This window comes from Podarcis bocagei (assembly GCF_964188305.1).
Source record: "Podarcis bocagei genome assembly, chromosome: 7".
Classification (NCBI taxonomy): Eukaryota; Metazoa; Chordata; class Lepidosauria; order Squamata; family Lacertidae; genus Podarcis; species Podarcis bocagei.
In genome coordinates, this window is record NC_138132.1 from 74,613,746 (window position 1) to 74,639,386 (window position 25,641).

At 48.1% G+C, this 25,641-nt stretch overlaps 1 protein-coding gene across 8 annotated transcripts in view; it reads left to right on the plus strand.

Annotated features, from left to right (window-relative positions):
• Positions 1-25,641, plus strand: part of ACAP3 (ArfGAP with coiled-coil, ankyrin repeat and PH domains 3) — a 158,671-nt gene that overhangs the window by 38,527 nt on the left and 94,503 nt on the right. The window contains exon 1 of one of the 8 annotated variants that reach the window (XM_081201473.1): positions 24,735-24,876. The exons of the other annotated variants lie outside the window; for them this stretch is intronic. Coding sequence (XP_081057599.1) covers positions 24,851-24,876 — 26 coding nt within the window. The 5' untranslated portion in view covers positions 24,735-24,850. Of the gene's footprint in view, positions 1-24,734; positions 24,877-25,641 lie in introns of those variants that run through there. 8 annotated transcript variants of the gene reach the window in all.

A 25,641-nucleotide genomic window follows, 5' to 3' on the forward strand; every position in this document is an offset into this window, starting at 1 on the left:
TGATTGTGCTGGTCCCGGGGGTAAGGTACCGTGAGTGTAGCAGAGTCCACACGAAGAGGAGCGAGGTCTGATGCAGAGAGCCGGGCGGGGAACAGGAACACTGGAACAGGAGGCTGAGCAGTTAACAGGAACACCGGATGGTCGGGAACAGGAGGCCGAGCAGGGAACAGGAGTACTGGATAGTCAGGAACAGGAAGCCGAGCAGGGAACAGGAGTACCGGATAGTCAGGAACAGGAGGCCGAGCAGGGATCAGGAACACAGGAAGGTCCGAAGCCAACAACGACGTTGCTCCCGCAACCTGGGGCTGGGATGACTGGGCTTTTATCCTCTTCTAAGGTCAGGGGCGGTCCTGACCTCCAGGAGCCCCGCCTACTCTGGCATTAAGGCGAGCACTCCTCCTGGGGGCAACTAGTTCCCTTCGCCTCTCTGCCCTAAGCCTCTGCAGATCAGGAGAGGCCGAAGGGTTACTGAGCCCTGGAGGAGGCTCACCTGTGGCCACTGAGTCATCAGGCCCCTCTGGGGCCAGGAGGACTTCACCTGGGGCCAGCTCCTGCTGCACTGCCACAGGTGCAGGCTCTTCAGCATCTAGGCCTTGCCCCAGTTCAGCCGGCCCTGGAGGCGGGGACTCCTGTGCAGGCTGGGATTCCTCTGTTTCATCCTCCGAATCGGAATCCCAGGCCATCACACTGATGGAATGAGCCGTGCTTCCCACCAACAGCTGCTACTTGGTGAGAATGCATTTACTCCGGTTATATGCATCTTTGTACAACATTACTTGGCTTGAGAACTGCATTGCAAAAGTCAGAGAAGCGCAGATTTCAAAGGATGGCTGCACTTTGGTTTGCATATCGCTTCAGAAAGTGCAAATAAAAGCAACTCATGCCTTTAAATGTGAGCTGAATCAAATTTCTCCACCATCCTGACCCTGGAGTTTGTGCCGGCCATGTATAGGAGCAGTTACATTAATAGGCTGGCAGGGATGCTGCCAGTCAGTGCAGACAGTGTAGAGCTAGATGGACCAGGTGATCTGCTTCCTTTGTTCCCTAAGTACTTCCTTTTGTCAGAACAGAATCTTCAGCCAATCAGTTATGAAGGAATATCTAATGCACAGTAGGATCATATTTTTAATGGTGTCTGTTATGCGCAGCACTATAGGGAGGGCTTCCTGGAAGGGACATCTAGATCCGCCCCCTCCACAAACTCCACTGCAGTTTCTCCCCTTAAACCTTTGCAATCATGTTGTGCCCTAACAGCACATTCTGAACAACTTCAGGCCTTCTGAAAATGCATGGTTTTCCCCCCCCAAGCCACTCTACTCTTAGGCTGTCCCCACGTGGAGAGCTGAAAATTCTGCCCTGTCTTGCAGGATTATGGTAAAGGTGCACCAGGAAAATGTGCTCAGCAAGTTGAGAATGGTCATGAGGCATGGAAGCCAGTCTGATTTTGTATAGGCTTTTTGGAGAGTGTGTATTTGATTTTCATGCCAGTACCAGAATTCTCTCAGAAAGATATTTCAGTGAGGGCAAACGTGTCACTTATGAGACATTCAGTTTAAATATTTTTCTCGGGTTGACTTCAATTTTTTTAAATCCCTGTTATTTTCTTCCCAAAGCCAGCCAGACCCCATTTCTCAAATACAACATTGTTTTGGAAGCAATCTTGGAATCTGCTTCATATAATCAACCTCCCTCACGAGAAATCCATCCAACTCCAATGAACACCAAGCATTAGTCTGATCCATTTCTGAGACCTTTTGTCTAGAGAGAGAGAGAGAGAGAGAGAGAGACAGAGAGAGAAATCTGGGTTGTGGCTCTGTGTATCTTGGCATGAGAAAGTAACCCATAATTAGCTGGCCTGTTGTGTCTTAACGAACTGAAGAGACACTCCAGGTCTTTTGATTTCAGAAGCAGCTGATAGAAGATAACGGGCCTTAGCAATTAGCAGATTTGAGACATGAAAGTTATTAGGAGGAAGAGCTGAGTCCTGGATGGAATAAACAAGAGTGCCTTTAAGCATGTCCTGAGTGCCTTTCCCTCCACAACAAGTACTATGCAACTGGGGCAGCAAGTTAGTGATTTGATTCATTAAAGCTGTAGTCAAAGTGGAGGGGTGGGGGACCAGTGACTCTCCAAATGTTGGACTCCCAGTTCCCATCAGTCCCCGCCATCATGGCCAATGCTCAGGGATGATGGGTGTTGTAGTACAACAGCAGCTGGAGGTCAACGTCAGTTGTAACTGATCATTCTCCTAGAAACCCAATTTTAAGCTTTGGAATCAATTTTCCATGGGACATACCAATGCGGTAGTGGCAATTTTAAATGGGCAAGGACAATTTTTTAATCCACGAGCTTTTAGGTTGTGGTGCATGTGTGTAACAGGGAATTGTCAAGATGAATGCACAAAACAAGGAGCACTCCCGACATTGGGTGCTAAGCTTTTGTATGAAATGGGACTAAAAAGAAATGTCACACAGGACATCCATACCTGGATCTCATATTTTGAGGAATACCCCTCTTGACTGAGAGATCCTTCTATACAAGTCTTCCTTTTTAATAAGATGCTGATCAGGGACCTTAATCTGGGAACAGGGTACCCTAATTTACAAATAACATTCTTCTGTTCAAAGGGGTATCTGGTCCAAGTCCTGTTGAAAGATTTTATTTTAACTTGGAGAAGGGAGAATAAGAGAGGGACTTAGAAGCTGCTCGCCTTCAATTGGCACCTGAAAAGGAGGCTGAGCGGGCACAGAGATCACCTGCCTTCCCCAATACACGGAGACGTTTTGTACTTCTGTTCTAATTATTATTTATTGTACTGTGTTGATTTGTGCATGAATTCTTCTATAGGTCCTGAATCTTCCAGCTTCCAGCTTTGTTGAATGCCCATGAGTTCTACTGTTATGGGAGAGGGAGGAAAACTTTGTCTGTATCCACTCTCTCCATGCAACTCGTAATTTTACAAACTTCCATTTGGGGGATTTTTATTCTTGTGGCGGGTGCTCTCACTTGCCTTTTCTCTCAGCTGAAAAGCATCGGCGCTCACCTTTGAACGTCGGAAATAGCGGGAATGATATGTAAGGAATGGAGCTGCGGTGGGAAGGAGGGTCATGAGTGGAAGGGTGGAGCAGCATGTGTCTGGATGCTCTCCATCACCACCAGTCCCCGAGAGAGGACATGTGGTCTTCAGGAAGCATTCGAGAAAGAAATCTAGACTAGACAGGCAAAAGTTCAAGAGGCCTGGCAGAGCGCCCAGCAAGCAAGGCTCACAAATGCACACTGCCAGGCTGAGGTGTTTGTTGAAGCGAATGGCAAAGTCAACAACACCAAAATCCAGAAGTTGCCCAGATGCTTGGCTGGTGTCGGGAGGAGGCAAAAGGAAACGGTTTCTTTGCACCGTGCCTAATCTAAATGTATGTAATTTGCTGCTGCAAACCGTGGCGGCGGCTGCTTCTTCTTCAGATGGCTCATTTTAAAAGAATGAGACTAATTATGGGTGAGTCATATGCACACCATATGTTTAAAGCACATGGCTTTTTCCTAAGAATCCTGGGAAGTGCAGTTTGCGAACAGTGCTGGGGAAAAAAACTATAGTTCCCGGGATTCTTTGGGGGGAAAGTTATGCAGTTCATATGGTCTTTAAATGTATGGTATGGATGCGACCCAAATCTATCACCATATATGCTAACGGTGAGCTCAGTAAGGAATTGCCTTCTCCGTGGATTTGTCTAATCCCATTTGCAACCCTTCCACGAAGAGTTGGGAAGTTTGGTAGAAGGGCCAGAGGCTATTGCCCTGCATGCAGAAGGCTCCAGGTTCGGTCCCTAGTGGCATCTCCAGGTAGATCTGGGAGAGACTCCCTGCCCAAAACCCTGGAAACCGTCTGGCAGTCAGTGTAGTCAGTACTGAGCAAGATGGACTGACGATCCGACTCTGTATAAGGCAGGTTCCTATGAATCCTGTGAAAGGCATGATGAATAAGAACATCAGAATCATAGCATTGTAGAATTGGAAGGGACCCACAAGGGTCATCTAGTCCAACCCCCTGCAATGCAGGAATCACAACTAGGAGCCTTGCAGGATCAGGTAAAAATACTTTTTTTTTTTTGCCTAGCCTTTCTCTAACCCATAAGATCGGACCTAGCTTTATTGGTTTGACTTCTCCAGATGCCCATTGGATTTGTTTTTATGTTGCTCTTTTAGGCTTTGCTTTTGTTTGAATGCTACCATGTGCACACTGCTTAGAGATTTCTTTCTTTTGTTTAAATGCCTTTAAACAAACAAGGAAGGCCCATCTCGTCCAACGTCCTGTCCTCTGCACGTGCCAGCCGGATGCCTACAGGAAACCTGCCATCAGTCTCATTGCCGTGAATCCAGCATAAAAAAGCAAAACCCGTGATAATTGACGACAGTTGCCCTCTGTGTCACATGAAGATGATTTGAGCAGCCCAACTGCATGTCCCCTTTATCTCCTAACAGGTTCACTTTCTGCAGCTTAGCCGGTGCTGTCAGAAGCCATCGGCGTCAGCCCTGGGGGTGGGGGTGGGGAGTGTGTCGCAACAGGAAGGCCATAGGTGAGGTGAGGCGCAGGAAGATGGTGGCAGAATGCACCCAGCTGCAATGCTTGGAATGAATTCGTTTTGTTTAACGATAGCGTTGCCAGACCTCCAGGTCTGATGCGAAAACACCAAGTTTGCCTGGCCCTCTCCAAGTGGCAGATGGAGAGTTTGGATTCCTAGGTGGGCGAGAGGGCTTTTACTAGTACCAATAAAAATATACTTTTTTAAAATTAAAATACTGTGTGTGTGTGTGTGTGTGTACACCTGTAGGAGCGTCTCCACCCCCATCGTTCAGCCCGGACACTGAGATCCAGCGCCGAGGGCCTTCTGGCGGTTCCCTCATTGCGAGAAGTGAGGTTACAGGGAACCAGACAGAGGGCCTTCTCGGTAGTGGCGCCCGCCCTGTGGAACGCCCTCCTTTCAGATGTGAAGGAAATAAGCAGCTATCCTATCTTTAGAAGACATCTGAAGGCAGCCCTGTTTAGGGAAGCTTTTAATATTTAATGCTGTATTGTTTTTAACACTCGATTGGGAGACGCCCAGAGTGGGCGGGGTATAAATAATTTATTATTATTATTATTATTATTATTATTATTATTATTATTATTATGAGAGAGAGAAGACTGCATGCAGCTGGCAAGCCAGCAGGAGCTGGCTGCAAATTACAGCACTGACATTCTGGAAGGATTCTGCCCTTCTCTGCTGCCCTCTACCAAATAACCTCCCCTCTACTCCCCACCCCCAACATCACCGGGGGCTACCCCTAGGTCTCAGGTTCAGGTTTCTGAATTAGTCCCTCAAATCTCTGAACTACACTTGAAAATAGTTCCCATAATTGCCAAGTGAACTGAACATGAATCAAGTTTGTTTTGGGGGTAAAATTTCAAACATTTTCTGGTCCATCTTCAAATCCATTCTCTTTCATTGTTTGGTTGGGGTTTTTTTACTCTGTAGATTCTTAGGACCTTAAAGCTTAAAGATAATTGTTGGGGGAGATAAATTCAGTCAGTGGTTCTCAAACCTTTATCCCCATGGACCAGTTGAAAATTGTGGAGGGTCTTGGTGGACCACTGAAAGATTTTTCTGCTTGCTGTTAACAATTGAATTGCTCTGTGCCAGATGCTGTACAAATGTTTATTGCTTCTTCTATTTCATATATATATATATTATTACAATATGAATTCAACAGAAGCAATAGAAATATGAATATTTAATCCACTGAATGTGCCATCCCCAACCACAAATCTACAGATACTTATTTATTACATTTATATCCCACCTTTCCTTCAAGGTGGCATACATAGTTCTTCCTCCACTTCCAACTTATCCTTGCAACAATCCTGTGAAGCTGGTCAGACTGAGAAAATGCAACTGGCCCCAAGATCACCCAGTGAGCTTCATGGTCAAGTGGGGACTTAATATGCCACGGACTACTTTGATGAATCTTGTAGACCATTGGTGGCCAATGGACCAGTTTGGGAACTTCTGAATTAAACCATTCACATTGCATTATGTGTTTCATTGTTTTCTTAGTTGTCCGAAGTATACTTTATGCTTCAGCACTGCAGCTTGTAAGATGCTGATTTTTGTTTCGTTTTGCTGATGATCATTTGGAGAGGGCTATTGAAGGCTACTAGCCATGAAGGCTATTACGTAGCTCTGCCTCCACAGCTGAATTGAATGCCAGTTTCTGGAAACCACCAGTTGCTGTAAACCACACCAATTGTTGCTCTAGTCCTGCTTGTGAGTTTTTCTTTTGGGCTTCTGGCTGGCTTCTGTGAGAACAGGATGCTGAACTAGATGGGCTACTGGCCTGATCTCCAACTCATCCTATGTTCTTATGGATGAACTTGAATTGATCTGGACCACTTTACTTTGCAAAGGGACAAGTCTGAACTGAAATATGTCCTTTTGGGACATATTGATTTTGGGACATATTAGAATTCATTATTTTTTTTAAAAAAAGATGAACTTCTCAAGCTCTGCCAAGCTGAAAGGGCAAGGGGACATGGTAGTATTTCTTAGGTAACAGTTTCAGAGGTGAACAAGTCATTGATTAAGCCAGTGTTAGCAGGTCTCACCCAGGCTACAATGAAATAACCACCCAGGATCTAGCCTTGTGACCAATACTTTCTGGCTAGAACAGGCATAGGCAAACTCGGCCCTCCAGATGTTTTCTGACTACAACTCCCATCATCCCTAGCTAACAGGACCAGTGGTCAGGGATGATGGGAATTGTAGTCTCAAAAAGGTCTGGAGGGAGGGCAGAGTTTGCCTATGCCTGGGCTAGAAGTCCTCTGGGAGTTTGTCTTAAAGAGGCAGCCACATCGACAGACATTAACCATCTGGAGGCTGCAGGGCAAGAAAGAATACAGTTGTTGTCATCTGTGGTGTCTACATGGTTCCCCACTCATCTAGCTCTGGACTTTTTCTAAGACTGGGGATGGGAAAATAGTGCAGATCCCTAAGGCTAGATCCCTGAGACTAGTATGGGCACTGGTTAGAGCAAGCGTCCAAAGTCAGCCAAAACCCAGTGCTTGTTTACTGTGAATACTGTCCTAGGTAAAGGTAAAGGTACCCCTGACCGTTAGGTCCAGTCGCAGATGACTCTGGGGTTGCGATGCTCATCTCACTCTATAGGCTGAGAGAGCTGGCGTTTGTCCGCAGACAGCTTCTGGGTCATGTGGCCAGCATGACTAAGCCGCTTCTGGTGAAACCAGAGCAGAGCACGGAAATGCTGTTTACCTTCCCGCCGGAGCTGTACCTATTTATCTACTTGCACTTTTGACGTGCTTTCAAACTGCTAGGTGGGCAGGAGCTGGGACCGAACAACAGGAGCTCACCCCGTTGCGGGGATTCGAACTGCCAACCTTCTGATCGGCAAGCCCCAGGCTCAGTGGGTTAAACCACAGCAGCTAGTATGTTCGATAGAGAAGAAATTTGTTCAGTTTACGTGTTAATGCAAAGCTCCTGAACTTGCAGTTGCTGATCTAATGCAGGCAGCAAAATAAAGCTCTCATTCGAAATGTGCCCTTCTATGAATTTTGCGGCACAGTTCTCAAACCAAAGAACATTTAGAGATGTTTGTGTGCACATTAAAGAAAAGTGCACCTGTAAATGCATGTATGTATGGTGAAAATAAGGTTAAAAATGCATACTTTTAGGGGAGAAGGACATGGGACAATGCGTCTATAATGCGAAATTGTTGAAATATTTACATTAGGAGAATTGTGTATGAAGATGAGTGCGAATCTTTTGGTGGACTTTATACAATTGAAATGTATATGAGGATATAAGGAGCAAATTGAATTTAAGATTGGAAAAATCTTTAAAACAGTGCAAAATATGCTGGGCAGATTCCTCCATCCCTTGCGCTCAAGGGGGTCTACTCCTACATAAGCCCATACTGAGCAAATCCGATTGATCTCAGAGATGCCTGCTTCCAAGCAAAGATATATAGGAACAGGATGCAGATTAGCTTATCAGTTCCTTGAAATTCAGAGTTTTGATTTCAGAAATCTGGAAATCAATTGCAGGACAGCTGAAAGAAAAAGTTGCTTCGCCGTGCAGGAAATAATGGTTTTTAAAAAAGCGATAGCCAACTTCTGAAGCCGGGTTTCATTAAAAATAAAAAAGTGATTCATTTTGGTGCCGTTTCCCCTGCAATTTGTCATACCACCTTGAAGATTCCCGGCAAATACACAATCTCTCTCTCTCTCTTCCCGGTTGCTGCCAAGCCTGATACAGCTGGCCAGGTGCCATGTTTGTCAGGCCACACAAAAAACCGTGAGCCCTCTTAACGCTCACAGAGCAGATGCTGTGGCAGTAGCTGGATCCGGTGATCATGGAGACGGTTGCCATGGAGGCTGTTGCCATGGTGCTGTTTTCCTACATTGGCAGCTATGGGAGAGGGAAAAAGATGCAAAGTAGCGTCTAAAAAGCGGGGGAGGACAACATGAGACGTGTGGGAGGCTTCTCGAAGGCAGATACTTGGGAGAAACTTTAAATATGCACATCTAAAATACTCTCTTTTGGTTGTTTTAGGCCTTGTGCCTCGCATTCCGAATGTGTAATTTTAAAATAAATAAATCTCTGATAGAGCACAAGGGTCACATTCCCGAATCAGACCAAAGGTCCAGAATTCACTGCTGAAGCAGGTTAGAACTCAAGGTATCAGTCTAGGGAATGAAGGAGTTTGTCAATTCCAGTTTCTTATGACCGGAGCATATAACAGCTTTGCTCAGAGACCTGCACTGGTTGCTGATTTGTTGCCAAGCTAATTTCAGCATGTTGCTATAAGTATGCAAAGCCCTTCAGAACTTGGGACCAGTTTACCTGTGAGATGAGATCACCTTACCCCATACATGCCCCTTTGACCACTTCAGTTTGCAGTACTGGCACTCATACATGTGTCGTTTAATTCCTGTCCAACACTTGTAAGAAATAGCTCTTTTAGTGCGATAGTGCCTACACTTTGGAACTCCCTTCCTATTGACACCAGGCAGGCGCCTTTGCTGAACTCTTTTTGCCACCTGCTAAAAGCGTTTTTTCTTTAGGCAAGCCTCTCCAGATATGTAGAATGCTGGCATGTGCTTCAGTCTGATTTTTAGCTCATCGTTGACTGCAATTATTATTATTGAATTATTTAAATACAGTGGTACCTCGTTTTCAGAACTTAATTCGTTCCGGAGGTCCGTTCTTAACCTGAAACTGTTCTTAACCTGAGGTACCACTTTAGCTAATGGGGCCTCCTGCTGCCGCCGCCACGCAATTTTTGTTCTCATCCTGAAGCAAAGTTCTTAACCTGAGGTACTATTTCTGGGTTAGTGGAGTCTGTAACCTGAAGCGTCTGTAACCCGAGGTACCACTGTAGTTGTTCTTAACTGTGTGTATTGATTGTTTAATTGTTTTGTTCTTTTTGTAAACTGCTTTGAGGTGTTCTTGTTTTTTTTAACGACCAAGCACTATAAACATTTTATGTATATTTTTATTCATGCCATTTATGCAAAGGTGTGCATTTCAATGGGCAGTTTATAGTTGTGAGAGTTTTAGTCCAAAGTGTCTGGAGGGCACTAGGTTTGCAAAGATGGCTCCAGTGTTTTGGTTGTAGATTTTATTCCCCACCCCCTGCCCCTGTCCTGATCATGATGGAAATAGCCTGAGGGCTGGAAAAGCATGAAGGCAAACAGCTCATGGTTGGGAAGCAGGAAGGGCACCCAGCCAGGAGATGACAGCATCATCCAGCACTGTCTCGGGATTAGGAGAAACTTGCATCTCTGAGGGTGCCTGCAGCCTGAGTCAACACCTCGGCTTTGTGACTGGCTGCTTCAGCGCAGTCAAATCTAAGGCATCCTGAGACTTAATTGCTTCCTTCTAAATAGCCACCAACATTGTTTTCTGGATACATCTGGTGTACACCAGGACATCAAAGGAGCAGGAAGAATCTGTGGCTTTCGAAGGAGTATGTATCACAAGAGCCCCAGCGGTTCAGGTGCTCGAAGCAAGATTTATTCTGGGCCTGACTGTGTTTCGAAACAAATCCCTCTGGGCATTTTCTGCAGCGTATTCTCATCAATCCTCGTCAGCTGCTATGGGGACTCCTGCTGGGCTTTCAGAAAGAGGAGGCCTTGTTTTGGTCCCAGTGGTAGAGCACAGGAAAAAAACGGGTCCTGGGTGGGGTGGGGGAGACTGTAGCTCAGTGGTAGAGCATCTGCTTTTCATGCAGGAGGTCCTAGGTTCAATCCCCGGCATCTCAAGATACGACTAGGAGAGACGTCTGCCTGGACTGATGTAGCGTTGCTGCCTGTCAGTGTAGGCAGTACTAAGCTAGATGGGCCAACAGCCTGGCAGTTCAATATTACAATTATTTTATTATTTATTAAATTTGTATAACCACCCTTCATCCATAGCTCTCAGGGCGGTTCACAACATAAAATTAAAATTCAGTGGTACCTCGGGTTACAGACGCTTCAGGTTACAGACTCCACTAACCCAGAAATAGTACCTTGGGTTAAGAACTTTGCTTCAGGATAAGAACAGAAATCATGCGGCGGCAGCGGGAGGCCCCATTAACTAAAGTGGTACCTCAGGTTAAGAACAGTTTCAGGTTAAGAGTGGACCTCCAGAATGAATTAAGTTCTTAACCCGAGGTACCACTGTATAAAATAAACACAAAATACATAATGAAAAACAAAAACAAAGACAACCCAATAACCCCCTCTCCCACAACGCATTTAAAAGGGCATCAGTTGTCAATCAACCCAAGGCCTGGTTGAAGAGGAACATTTTCACTTGGTGCCTAAAGGTGAATAATGAAGGTGCTAGGAGAATCTCCCTGGGGAGAACGTTCCACAAGCAGGGAACCACCACAGAAAAGGCTCGTTTTTGTGTTGACGCCCTCCGGACCTCTTGTGGAGGAAATACATGAAGAAGGGGCTCAGAGGATGATCTCAAGGTCTAGGTAGGTTTATATGGAGAGGTATTGTCCTTGAGGTATTGTGGTCCTGAGCCATTTAAGGCTTTATAGGTCCGAACCAGCACTTTGAACTGGGCCTGGAAGTTAATTGGCAGCCAGTGCAGTTGGGCCAGGATCGGTGTAATATGGTCAAACTGTCTTGCCCCGGTAAGCAGTCTGGCTGCCAAATTCTGCACCAGCTGAAGTTTCTGAACTGTCTTCGGAGGCAGCCCTACGTATAACATTACAATATTTTTATTTATTAGAAAGGAACCAGCTAGCAGGTGATTGGGGGAAAGACCTTTAATCAAGACCTGCTGCCAGTTAGAGCAGGTGATTTTGGAAAAGGTGGGCTGATGGTCTGACTCTGTAAAAAGCAACTTCAGATAGGTAGATAGCTGAGCTGAAATGCTCTACTGCCTTATTTGTAGGTAGTGATAATGGGGGGCGGTGGTGAGAGAATGCTGTGGTCATTTCACCACAGCAGTGACAGTGGCTGCTCTTTCTCCCCCAGAATGCCCTGGGAATCATGTTGTATCACCACATAACACCTTTCCCAGAGAGTTTAGTTCAGATTTAGAGATCATTAGAAAAGGGACTGAAAATAACACAGATTTTTCAAATCTGTGCTGCCGCCCCATTTGGAATAACTATGTGCAGTTCTGGTTGCCTCACCTCGGAAGGGATGTTTTAAAGCTGGAAAGGGTTCGGAAAAGGGCATCCAAAATGGTTGCCGTGTTTGAGGCTTTTTGGTCACGAGTAAAGAGGGCACATGATAGGAGTTTATACAATTAAACATGGTGTGAGCACAGTTTTTCTCCTTCTCCCGTAAGACTAGAACTCAGAGCCATCCAATGAAGCAGAATGGCAGAAGATTCCAGGACAGACAAAAGGAAATACTTCTTCACACAACACACCGTTAAAACGATGGAATTCAATACTTGGTACATGGTGACGGCTGCCAGCTTTTGTTGTTGTTGTTTAGTCGTTTAGTCGTGACCTCATGGACCAGAGCACGCCAGGCACTCCTGTCTTCCACTGCCTCCCGCAGTTTGGTCAAACTCATGCTGGTAGCTTCAAAAACACTGTCCAAACATCTCGTCCTCTGGCGTCCCCTTCTCCTTGTGCCCTCCATCTTTCCCAACATCAGAGTCTTTTCCAGGGAGTCTTCTCTTCTCATGAGGTGGCCAAAGTATTGGAGCCTCAGCTTCAGGATCTGTCCTTCCAGTGAGCACTCAGGGCTGATTTCCTTAAGAATGGAGAGGTTTGATCTTCTTGCAGTCCATGGGACTCTCAAGAGTCTCCTCCAGCACCATAATTCAAAAGCATCAATTCTTTGGCGACCAGCCTTCTTTATGGTCCAGCTCTCACTTCCATACATCACTCCTGGGAAAACCATAGCTTTAACTATACGGACCTTTGTTGGCAAGGTGATGTCTCTGCTTTTTAAGACGCTGTCTAGGTTTGTCATTGCTTTCCTCCCAAGGAGCAGGCGTCTTTCAATTTCGTGACTACTGTCACCACCTGCAGTGATCATGGAGCCCAAGAAAGTAAAATCTCTCACTGCCTCCATTTCTTCCCCTTCTATTTGACAGGAGGTGATGGGACCAGTGGCCATGAACTCAGTTTTTTTTATGTTGAGTGTCAAACCATATTTTGCGCTCTCCTCTTTCACCCTTATTAAAAGAGGAGAGCATAAAATATGGTTTGACACTCAACATAAAAAAACTAAGCTTAGATAGCTTTGAAGGTGGATAAGGCCAATTCACAGAGGATAAGGCCAGTCAATGGCTTCTAGCCACAATGGCTATGTTATGCCTCCCACCAGCGGAGACAGGATGCTCCTGAGTGCCAGCTGCTGGGAATGGCTGGTGTGTAGAGTTGCTGTCGAACCCAGACCCTGCTTGTGGGCTTTCCATTGTGGCACCCGGTTGGCCGCTGTGAGGACAGGATGCCAGACTAGATGGGCCACTGGCCTGGCTCTTCTTAATGTGTACAGATTGCAAAATCCAGCTTTCTGTAGCTCAAGGCAACGGCTGGGTTTAGAATTTATCTTTGTGTGTGTTTTAAAGGGCAGATTAAACACGCTGTGTCACCTTCCTTTCTCTCTTTCGGTGATGCTTGTTGGTTGGGAAGGGCGGAGAGGAAGCCAAGATTAACCCCGCGATTCCTAGCCGCTCCCTGTCAAGGGCAATCACATCCGACACTGCTCTAACTCATTACCGGCTGGCTGGCGGAGTGCCATAATAGCGGGGATCATAAGCAATTTGCCCGGAGTTGATGTGTCTGTTGCGTGTGATCCCATTGCAGGGGAGGTGGAAGAGTGCATCTTGATGAACTGGGGAGACAGTCGCGGTTGCCCTGTCCCCCATCCACAACCAACATCTAATGATTGAGCAGGAGCTGAGAAGGAGCAGTCAAGGAGGGAGCTGGAACAGGACACAGGAGCAAGGAGGGCCCACCAGAGGCAGAAAGGCTTATCTCTTCAACACCAACCTCTTTTCTTCCTGGCAGCCTGCTGGGTAGAGAGCATCTGCTTTGCATGGGTAAGGTGCCATGTTCAATCCCTGGCACTCCCAGGTAGGGCTGGGAAAATGCAGATCCACACCATCCAGTGTGCATGATTTCGCCAAAGGAATCCTGGGAACTGTAGTTCCCTCTCACAGCTATAGTGCCCAGGACCCTGAATAAACTACATTTCCCAGGATTCTTTGGGGGAGGTCATGTGCACTAGGTGTGCTTTAAATGTATGGTGTGGACCTGCCCTTAAATAATCCCTGCCTAAAGACCTGGAGAGCCACTGCCTGCCGCCATAGACAATCCTGAGCTAGATGGACTCTGAAGAAGGCAGCTTCCTATGTCTTAAGGGAAGAGCCATAGCTCGGTGGTTGAGCATCTGCTTTGCACGCAGAGGGGCGCAGGTTCCATCCCCCACATCTCCAGATCAGGAGAAACCCAGGCCTTAAAGCTGAGAGAACTGCTGCCTGTCAGTTCAGGCAGTGCTGAGCTAGATGGAACAATGGTTTGACTGGATACCAGTCTCATTCCTATGGGTCACAGAATTGTAGAGTTGGGAGGGACCCCGGGGGTCATGTAGTCCAACCCCCTGCAATGCAAGAATCTTTTACCCAACATGGGGCTCGAACCCACAACCCTGGATTAAGAGTCTCATGCTCTACTGATTGAGCTAACCACATTGTTCTAAGCTTTGCAACAACAACAAAAAAACAACAACAACATCTGAAGGCAGCCCTCTTTAGGGAAGCTTTTAATGTTTAACAGACTACTGTATTTTAATACTTTGTTGGAAGCCACCCAGAGTGGCTGGGGAAACCCAGGCAGATGGGTGGGGTATAAATATAATAAATTATTATTATTATTATTATTATTATTATTATTATTATTATTATTATTATTATTTTTACAACATGGATTTGTTGCACTTCAGCGACAGAGCGCTTAGTAATCCTGCAAACCTGCAGTTCCAGAGTGCGCATTTGAATCCCTTCCACAAATACTGGCAGTCTTGGGAGCATGCTCAGTTCAGCAGCCTGAAGTCTCTTCATGCAGGGAAGCCTTTCCTTCATAAGCAGAACATGTTGCTTGTATGCTTTACAGCAGTGGAGGCTGGGACGCATTGGGACAGTTAGGGCAGAAGTTAGGGAGACCAACAGTTTAACTACGTGCTGTGTGGAGAAGTAATTTCATTTGCCTATCAACATTGCCCTCAACATTCAGCTTCTTTGGGTGCCCACAATTCTAGACTTATGAGAGAGGGAGAAAAGCTTTCTCTGATTTCTCCATGCCATGGATAACGTGACAGATGTCTCTCATGTGACTAAAATTCCCCAATTCTGCAGCGTGCCTTCGTAAGGGAGTTGCTTCATCCCCTCAATCGTTTTGGCTGCAACACTGAGACTAAGGAGCAGGAAGCTGGCAGGCAGTGCCAATGCCTGGACTGGATGCACGTACAGAGGTTGGCTGAAGACAGATTGAGCTTGGTGGGGGCAAAGCCCCACCTGCCCTGACAGACCAGCCACCATTAATTTATCTCATTTTGCCATCCAAAAAAAAGTTAAAAGAGAAAAGGAAACGAGAGATCACGAAGGAGACTACCTGGAATGAAAAAAATTCTGCTGGAAAAGCCAGGCGACACAGAGGCAATACAAACTTTTAAAATGTTGCGAACATAGATTTCAATGTTAGTTATGCAAGAAATGGAGCAGAAATTAAAATATACGAGACAGAAAGACTTTGCAAATAAACCAGGCAAATTGTTAACATGGAAAATGAAAAGAAAGAAAGGAAAACTAAAATTACAGTGGTACTTTGGGTTACATACGCTTCAGGTTACAGACTCTGCTAACCCAGAAATAGTACCTCAGGTTAAGAACTTTGCTTCAGGATGAGAACAGAAATCTTGCTCTGGCGGCACAGCAGCAGCAGGAGGCTCCATTAGCTAAAGTGGTGCGTCAGGTTAAGAACAGTTTCAGGTTAAGAACGGACCTCTGGAACGAATTAAGTACTTAACCTGAGGTACCACTGTATAAACAAAATAAATACGGGTGCTAGAACAACATATAATGAAAAAGCAACGAGACTGGAATTTTGTAGGTATTGTTCTAAATTGTATCAAGGCAAGAAGGAGGATGCTGGAGAAAAGGAAAACTATCTAAAAGAGAGAAATTAAACAAAAGAACAAGTGGAAACGCTAAATGTTCCAATATTGATAATGGAAACAGAACAGAAGATGAAAACAAGTGAAGATTGATAAAGTTCTGGGACTGGATGGCTTAACTGCTCTGCATTATAAAGTGTTCAGAGGCCGGTTGATACAACCTCTGCATATGATTTTGAACAACGTAATAAATCGGTAATTCTGCACATGCTCAAAAGCACCCGGCTCTGTGTGCCAGATTTTTTTTTGCAAACAAACATAGAACAAACGCCTCAAACTCCCTCTGCTTTTGCTCCCATGCAGTGCTTTTACCACCACCCGCAACCCTGCTTGTCTGCCTCTCTCTAGTTCCTTCCCTGACACCACACTTCCTCTTTGCAAAACCATGTCAGTGTTGGGAGAGCTTCAGAACTTGGCTTGCACGATCCAAACTAGCGAAATGCCAAATGGGGAGAAAAAGCAACTGTTATGTACTGAGTTGAATAGGATCCAAACTGCAGCAGTCTGATTGGTCCTAGAACAATAGGATCCAAATTGCAGCAGTCTGATTGGTCCTAGAACAATAGGATTCAGAATGCAGCAGTCTGATTGGTCCAAGAACAATGCAGCAGTATGATTGGTTGGCAGGAACCACCCAATCATACTCCAGATACAAGTGAATCCACAACCTGATTGGCTTACAGTAGAATTCCAGAATTAACCAATCATGTGCAGCCCATTGTGTAAATAATGTATATAAAGCAGATACTTTGAGGGGACTTTCATTCATTCCTCCTCACCACTATGAGCTGAATAAAGAGCATGAAATCACTTTGCGACTCTGAGTATATTTCACTGGCGACGAAGGTGGGATCCCGCTGAGCTGACTGCCACACACAGCACCGCAGCACCGCCACCTGCCGCACCGCTGCCTCGCACCGTGTATCCAGGCTTCAGCTCCGGGACACAAGGAACTCAGAATGGCAACCGACAGCAGCTTCTCGCCGTTCAACCCAGCATCTGGAGACTGGGAAGCGTACGCCTCCCGTTTCACCTTCCTTCTAGAAGCCAAAGGGGTCACCGATGAAGAAGACGCCAAGAAGAGGGCGATATCCTTCAGCGTCTGCGGAGAGGAGACATTTGAAATCACCCGGGCTCTCCTTGCGCCTGAAGACGTCGCTACTGTTCCATACAAAACAATAATGGAACAGCTGAAGGGGCACTTTTCGCCACAGCCCTCAGTGGTGGCTCGTCGAAATGCCTTCTACGCAAAGCGGCAAGCCCCTGGGGAAACCATATCTGGGTTTGTGACCTCTCTCCGCCAAGCTGCCCGGTTCTGCAACTTCTCAGAGCTGGATAACATGCTTCGTGACCGCCTTGTCGGTGGCCTGAAGGATGAGAAGCTGCAACGACGCCTCTACGCCAAGAAGGACCTAACGTTCCAGGTCGCTCTGGAGGAGGCCCTGGCAACGGAAGCTGCCAAGAGGTCGATGCAAGAGGCACGGCCGAGCCTGCCACCCCAACCGAGGGTCCACCATGAAGACCTCACCGACGACTCAGGATCTGACAGGGAGGAGGTGCACCGAGTACAGCAGCGCACTCAAGCAGCCCACATACCACAGCTGCCTCGACGAGAAGGAGGGAACTGCGCAAGCTGTGGGGAAAGTCACGAGAGGAGGACCTGCCGTTTCCGCAACGCAGAGTGCAGGCAGTGCAGAAAATTGGGACACATCGCCCGGGTGTGTCGAGCTCGGCCCACCCGACGCCAGGCATCAGATGACCAATCCAAGAGCCCCAGGTCCCGGGGCCCAACGCACCAAGGCAACTCTACGGAGCTCACGGACTTCCAGGTATACCAGTTGCCCCACCCCAACGTAGAGAAAATTTATGTAGAGGTACAGATAGAGGGGGCCCCATGCCGCATGGAGCTTGACACGGGTTCAACTCTATCCATAATCTCAGCAAGGACCTTAAGGAAACTGTGTCCTACTGGGGGTCCCAAACTCAGGCCAGCCCCATTCACCCTCCGGGACTTCCAGAAACGTAAGGTCCCCACAATGGGGGTGGGGACCTTCAGGGTGCAATACCGAGGGTGGACGCGGCAACTGGACTTGCTCGTGGTCAAGGGCCCCTACATTAGCTTACTGGGATTGGCATGGTTTGGACCACTGGGGCTAGCCATCACCGGGGTGAACCACACTACCTTACAAGTGGACGTGGACGCCATCTGCAAGGAATTTCCAGGGGTTTTCGATGGGAAATTGGGACAGTATACGGGCCCCCCCATTGCTCTACAGCTTGACCCCGCAGTACGACCGGTCAGGCTCAAGGCCCGCCGGGTCCCGTTTGCCCTGAAACCCCGTATTGACGAGGAATTGGACCGGCTCGTGGAGCAAGGAGTGCTGGAGCCGGTGCCTAATGCCCCCTGGGAAACCCCAATCGTCACACCCGTCAAGCCTAATGGTTCGGTCCGCATCTGCGCAGACTACAAATGTACTATAAACAAGGCCCTCACGGCCCATGCATACCCAGTGCCAGTGGTCAGCCATGTCCTTGCCACCCTGGCTGGGTCGAAAATTTTTGGCAAGCTGGACTTGGCCCAAGCATATCAACAGCTGCCAGTAGATGAGGCCACAGCAGAGGCACAGACGATTGTGACGCACAGAGGAGCGTTCAGGGTAAAGCGGCTGCAATTCGGTGTCAGTGTGGCACCAGGCATATTCCAGAATCTAATGGACTCGCTCCTTAAAGGGATTCCTGGTGTCACCCCCTTCTTCGATGATGTGTTGATTGCCAGGCCCACGCCAGAGGAGTTTGAGGACCGCCTCCGCACCGTTCTGCACCGTTTCCAGACGGCGGGTCTCAAGGTGAAGCGGGGAAAATGTCTACTAGGAGTGCCTCAGGTGGACTTTCTGGGATTTATGGTGGACGCAGAAGGGGTCCACCCGACTGGGGACAAGGTACGGGCCATCTGTGATGCCCCAGCACCCAAGAGCAAGACTGAACTTCAGGCCTTCTTGGGACTATTGAACTTTTACCATTCCTTCCTTCCCCACAAGGCGGCGGTAGCAGAGCCCCTACACAGACTCCTGGACAAGCGGGCCCCTTGGGTGTGGGGCCAGCGCCAGGAGGCTGCATTCCAGGCAGTCAAGGACTTGCTTGTCTCAAACTCGGTCTTGGCACACTTCGACGAGAGGCTGCCGGTGGTGCTAGCATGCGACGCCTCGCCCTATGGCATTGGCGCTGTCCTGGGACACCAACTCCTGGATGGAAGAGAGGTACCGGTGGCATACTTTTCCCAGACACTCAACGCAACCGAGCGGAACTACTCGCAAATAGACAAGGAGGGTCTGGCAATCGTGAAGGGAGTAAAAAAATTCCATGATTTCTTGTACGGGCGGCCCTTCACCGTGGTGACTGACCACAAGCCGTTGCTTGGCTTGTTTGCCCCCGAAAAGCAGACCCCCCAAGTGCTGTCTCCCCGCGTCCTCAGGTGGTCAATTTTCCTTGCCAGCTACCAGTATGCACTGATTCACCGCCCGGGGAAGGCAATGGGCCATGCGGACGCCCTAAGCAGGCTACCACTACCGGAAACAGGAAGTTGCACACCATTCCAAGAAAGATAGGGTCATCTCCCGGGTCCTGGACTGGGTGTGGAGGGGATGGCCCAGCAGCAGCCCTGGGCCAGAATTCGCTGGCTACACAACCCGCAAACATGAACTGTCGGCCCACAAGGGGTGCCTGTTATGGGGAAGCAGGGTCGTGGTTCCCCAGCCCCTCCGCAAAAGGGTCCTCACAGCCCTACACGAGACACACCCAGGGGTAATGAGAATGAAGGCCCTTGCCAGGAGTTATGTGTGGTGGCCAGGGATCGACGGAGAGATAGAGGCCTGGGTCAAACACTGCCAGGCCTGCCAAGAATCCCGCCCAGATCCCCCAAGGGCCCCAGTCCAGTCCTGGGAGTCCGCCCGAACACCATGGTCACGCCTGCATGTGGACTTCGCTGGCCCCTTTCAGGGGAAAACATTCTTCATAGTGGTGGACTCCTACACCAAATGGCTGGAAGTCGCACTGGTACCGTCCACTTCCACGTCCGCAGCCATCCGGGTCCTACGCAGGCTGTTTGCAACCCATGGGCTCCCTGACACTCTCGTCTCAGACAACGGGACTGCATTTACGTCAGGAGAATTCCAAACCTTCACAGCGCAGAACGCCATCCGCCACATCCGTTCGGCGCCATTCCACCCTGCCACCAATGGCCAAGCAGAACGCATGGTGCGGACCACCAAGGACACCCTTCGCCGCATGATGCAAGGGGATTGGGAGTACCGCCTTGCCACATTCCTCCTAGCACAGCACAGCACCCCCAGCTCAACGACTGGCCGGAGCCCCGCTGAACTACTAATGGGTCGGCGCCTTGCAATCAGATTGGACCGCCTTCACCCCGATAGAGCTCAGGATGAGGTAGTGGTGGGGGAAGGCAGGAACCCCCGGACCTTCGAGGCCCAGGACCCAGTGTACGCAAAGAATTTTGGGGCAGGCCCAGCATGGGTACCCGCCACAGTCACCAGGGTCACTGGCCCCGTGTCGTACGAGGTGCTAACGGATGGGGGGCAATGCTGGCGCCGCCACTGCGACCAGATACGGTGACGATTCCCAGGAGAAAACCAGGAGGAGGAAAGGTCAGAGGAGTCCCAAGGGAGCAGAGGGGCAGTGAGGCCCATAGACCAGGAGGGGCCAGCAGGAGAGGCAGAATCAGTAAATACAGAGAGGACCCGCGAGGCCGAAAGGACACCGGAACCAGAACCACGACTGAGCGAGCCGGTTGTGCCAGACCAAACAGGCCCATCACAGCCAGCATCCTTGGAATACGAGCCTGAACCTGAACCCCAGACCAGGGAACACCACAGGCCGCAACGCACACGTAGGCCGCCGGCGTACCTCGAGGACTATGAATGCGACCTCCCGGGCAGGACTGGAACTTAGAGGGGAGGGGTGTTATGTACTGAGTTGAATAGGATCCAAACTGCAGCAGTCTGATTGGTCCAAGAACAATACAGCAGTATGATTGGTTGGCAGGAACCACCCAATCATACTCCAGATACAAGTGAATCCACAACCTGATTGGCTTACAGTAGAATTCCAGAATTAACCAATCATGTGCAGCCCATTGTGTTGTTTGGTTGTTCTTCTGAAAGAAGGGAGAGAAAAACCACAGCCATGCAGTATCTGCCTTCCAGTTCCACAAAGGTTTTCTTCTGAGAAAGAGGCTCTCATCTTTCTGCCTCATTCTCTGGGTCCTTGAGAATGTCTATAAAATTTTGGTGGGGCCACATCTGACCACACGTTTAAATCACAGCTATGGTACTTTATCCTTTGAAGAATGCTGGGAGCCGTAGTTTGCTAAAGGATGCTCAGAGCAGTTAGGAGACACGCCCCCCCCCATTCCCCTCACAGAGCCATAGTTCCCAGAGCTCCCTGGATAAAGGGGTGGAGTTTTAAACCACTGTGGCCCTTCCCTTAAGACATAGGAAGTTGCCTTATACAGAGTCAGACCATTAGCTCAAGATAAGCTTGCGTTGGTGGGCAGCGGCTCTCAGGGGTTAGGGGGCAGGGACTCTTTAAGGGCAGACCCACACCGTGCATTCAAAGCACATTGCACATCCAATGTACATTTAAAGCATGTGACCTCTCCCCAAGAATCCTGGGAACTATTGTTCGTTACTGGTGCTGGGAACTATAGCTCTGGGGGGAAAACTACAGCTCACAGGAATCTCTGGTTGCGGGGGGGGGGGGCTATGTACTTTAAATGTTGCAAACGTGAGATTGGGGTGGGGGAATGAGATGGCATATCCCGAAGGTGTGCGTGGCTGACTGGCGTGCACCCAGAATGGAAGCACTCCTGTTAGGAGGCAAGATTGTTGTTGTTGTTTAGTCGTGTCCGACTCTTCGTGACCCCATGGACCAGAGCACGCCAGGCATTCTTGTCTTTCACTGCCTCCTGCAGTTTGGTCAAACTGCCATATTTTGTTGCAGTTCCCACTTAAGAGCGGCAGTGGGTGCCCTTGGATGGATTGTGGGCCTTGGCATTTGCCCGGTGGTGCCTACTCCCAGCACCCACACTTAGGAACTTGTTGGCCAGTTCTGAGGCAGTCTACCTTTGAGGTGTTGAGATGCTGCAGACATAGTCCAGATGAAGGCCATCACCCTTATGCTTTGATAGTGAGCTTCCCAGATCTGTCTGTCTGGGCATGGAATGTCAGGAGCTAGATGGGTTTTGGTGTGAATCCAGCCAACCGCTCAGCACAGGGAATATGAAAAGAAGTAGAAGATAAGTATTGTGGTGTAGGAGATGCTAAAATAAATGCCCAGCAGATGGAATCACTTGTTTCCTCTCTTTCTCACTGGATGTTAGTGAATTCTTCCGCTTGCGTTACGGGAACGAAACGGAGGAGACTGGCCACATTCACCTAGACCACAAGGCTTGTCCCTGTTCTGCTTTTGGCTTTTCCAAATCGGCTATTGTTGAACAAAACCAGATCTCTCCTGTCTTCCGTATGTAATCCAGAGCGTTGATTAATAACTCGGAGCGTTTCTTCCACTTTTGATGTTTGGGGCTTTATGTGTCAGGAAGTCAATTTGTTTTGGTGTGGAGGGTCGTTTTCTCGGGGGCATGGGGGGCTCAGGAATGCCATTGCACGCTCAAGCAGTCAGGGAGCAAGCACCCCCACCTGTTGGGCTGTGGATCTAGGCTTTGCACTGTCGGAGGGAGGCAGAATGCCTCATGTTGAAACTACAGGCCCTTCCGCTCAAGGATGTTAGCAGAGTCACTTAAATAATGCAGACGGAGTCCAGAGAAAAAAGAAATCCTGTTAACACTTTTGTCGAGGAAATGGGAGTGGGGAGAGTGTGTGATTCAAGGAGAAATAAACAGAGAAGTTTTGTCTTTCTTACTTCAGGACCAGTGCATGGCAGGAAGATGTTCTACTAAAACGTGCAGAGGAAAACTTCCTCAGAACTACACAGCCAATCAGAGCATGTGCTACCTCAGTAAAGATCATTCCCCTCTGCCTGGTTGCTAGGTAACACCACCACCATGTCCCCCCTTTGGCTAGTTGACTTTAATACTAACAGAACTAACTTCTAAGTGACATACAGAATGATCTCTGCTGTTGCCCTTCCAACAAAGGAAACCAGATGAGGAATGAAATAGACAGTAGGCCAAAGGCAATTCTGACTGGAAAGAATGCCCGGCCAGATTCTGCTAGACCAGGGGAAGACAATATGGTGCCTTTCAGCTGTAGCTTTGAACCGCAGCTCCTATTGTTCCTGGGCATTGGCCATGCTGGCTGGGGCTGATGGGAGTTGTAATCCAAAACATCTGGAGGGCACTATGTTGCTAGCCTAGGCTTTTGTGAAGTCCATCTAGGACTGCATGGCTAGGAAACATGGTTTTCAGACATCCAGGACTGGTATAGTGGACACATTAGAACTCCTGGGAAGTAATCACAGAGTCTTTACAGGATTAGACCTAACAGAAGATTGATTTTGAGAATGCGGGGACCCTGGTAGGGCTAAGGAGCAGAGAACATGACATAGCATGGAAGGAGAACCTGGAACACAATGGGAATTGCAGGCCAATCAAAAAGAGTGTTTAAGCAGGGATGGGGAACCTGTGCCCGCCAGACGTTGTTGAACTCCAATCTCCATCAGCCCCAGCCAGCATGGCCAGGGGCCAGGGATCATGGGAGTTGTAGTCCAACAAAGTCTGGAGGGCACCGTAGGTTCCCAGTCTCTGGTTTAAATGCAAGGTGGTCAACACAGTGTTCTTCAGATGTGGTCGGGCAACATCCATCATCTGTAGCTATTGTCCGTGTTGCTTGGGACCGAAGTGAGTTGGCTCTCAGCAACATCTGGAAGACATGATGTTGTTTGCCCAGGATTTAAAGGATCGTTTTCAACCATTTAATCCAAATCACTTATTGCCAGCGTGATAAACATGTGAGCAATTGCTTCCACCACAAACTCACACAAAGATAAATGAGTTTTTGACGGAGGAGCACAGGACATCTGCCAAAAAATTCCAAAGCCGTCAAGATGGGATTTTTTATTCATTTGTACCAAAAACTGAACATTGCAAAAATAAAAAAATAAAATTAATACGTCACCGAGCAGCAGATGAGTTCAAACAAAGGGTGCTTTTGTTGCCAGCCAGCCTTGAACATAGGAAACTGCTTTGCACTGAGTCAGAAAATTTGTCCATCTGGGTCAGTATTGTTTGCACTTAACTGGTAGCAGCTTTCCAGGGTTTCAGAGGTTTCCAGGGTTTCACCCTACCTGGAAATGCTAGAGATTGAACCTTCTGCTTGCAAAGCAGATGCTCTAACCACTGAGCTGTGACCCTTCCCTGAAAACATGGGAACACAGGAAGTTGATTTATACAGGGCCATTGGTCTATCTAGCTCAGTATATTCTACACGGACAGGCAGCAGCTATCCAGGGTTTAGACAGGGGACATTCCCAGCCTTATCTAGAGATGCTGAGAATTCAGCTTGGGACTTTCTGGATGCAAAGCAGGTGCTCTACCGCTGAGCTAAAAATAATAAAAAAGAGCTCATAAAATGCTCAACAAATAGATCGCCTGGAGAGGCCCAGAGGGCGCTTTTATCTTTGTTCTAAGGAAACCAAACTCCGGGTATGTGGAGGAACCCCTGAAACTTCTAACCACTCAAAGAACGGGTTGTGTATGGCAGTATCTTCACAATCGTGATTGTGCTTTGGATTGAACTCTCTCAGGGGTTACGTAACCAGAAAACCTTTGAAGACAAGGTTGCAAGAGAAAAGGTGTTCAAAGCACGCAAGGGAGAGATCGGATGTCGTATTTACACTCACGTGGCTCCGCCTTACAGTAGGTGCTGGCGTGCTGGCGATGAAGCACATACTATTCAGGTGCTGATTCACCTCCACGAGCGTGTCCAGGATGTCTTCTCCTGTCCCGAGGCAGATTGTTTTGTCTGCTGGAGCAGAGATCCGGGAGAGAGGAGAGGTCACGGCTCTGAAAGACCCAACTCTTCCTGCTTTCTCCAGCTTCTTGGATGGTGGGGAAACAGGGGTATCTTTTGGGGCTTGGCCCATCTTGATTACAAACAAGAACCAACGGTGGAAGCATCTTAGCCATATCTGATGGGGAATGCGTTCTTCTGTACAAGGTACAACAATAGCTCCTTTGCTTGTTTCACAAGGACGCCTATTCATTTGAAATGACTTAAATTAAATGTGTGTTTTGTGTGTGTGCTGATGGAATCACTCCCTGTAATACTGAACTCTGGTGCTGAGTGCCAATGGTTATGCAGGCAAAACTGAGTCCCCTAGAAACAAGGGCTGGCATATTTAGGGGAATCCCAAGGTTTACAGAAGTACAGAAGACAAATTTGGGAAATAAAAACCTAAGGGAGCAACTCCTGCCTCCCCTAAGCAGCCCAGTAAGAACTGAACATGCTTGGTAACTACAAAATGTTGTATGTGTAATGGAAAACCAGGGGGGTGGGAATGGAATGTAGAATCCTGGAAGAGGCACCCTGAACAGGAGATTCAGCAGTGCAACATTTTGTTGCAGATCCCACTTCTCTCTGACTTTTCTGATTAGCTGCTCAGGGTTCAAGCTTGACTGTTACAAGTTGCTGAAGGGCAGGTTGAACAAGTTGTGTTCTTGAGTATTAGTTACATGTTGGGAGAGTGTTGTTGCTCTGAGGTCCTGACTGCGGCAGCGGTTCTCAACCTGTGGATCCCCAGATGTTGTTGGACTACAACTCCCATCACCCCTGAGCTCTGGCCTTGCTAGCTAGGGGTGATGGGAGTTGTAGTTCAACCATATCTGGGGACCCACAGGTTGAAAAAGGCTGCTAGGAATTTGGTTGACTGCCTTGAGAACAGGATGCTAGGCTCGAAGGGCCGCTGGCCTGATTCTGCAGGGC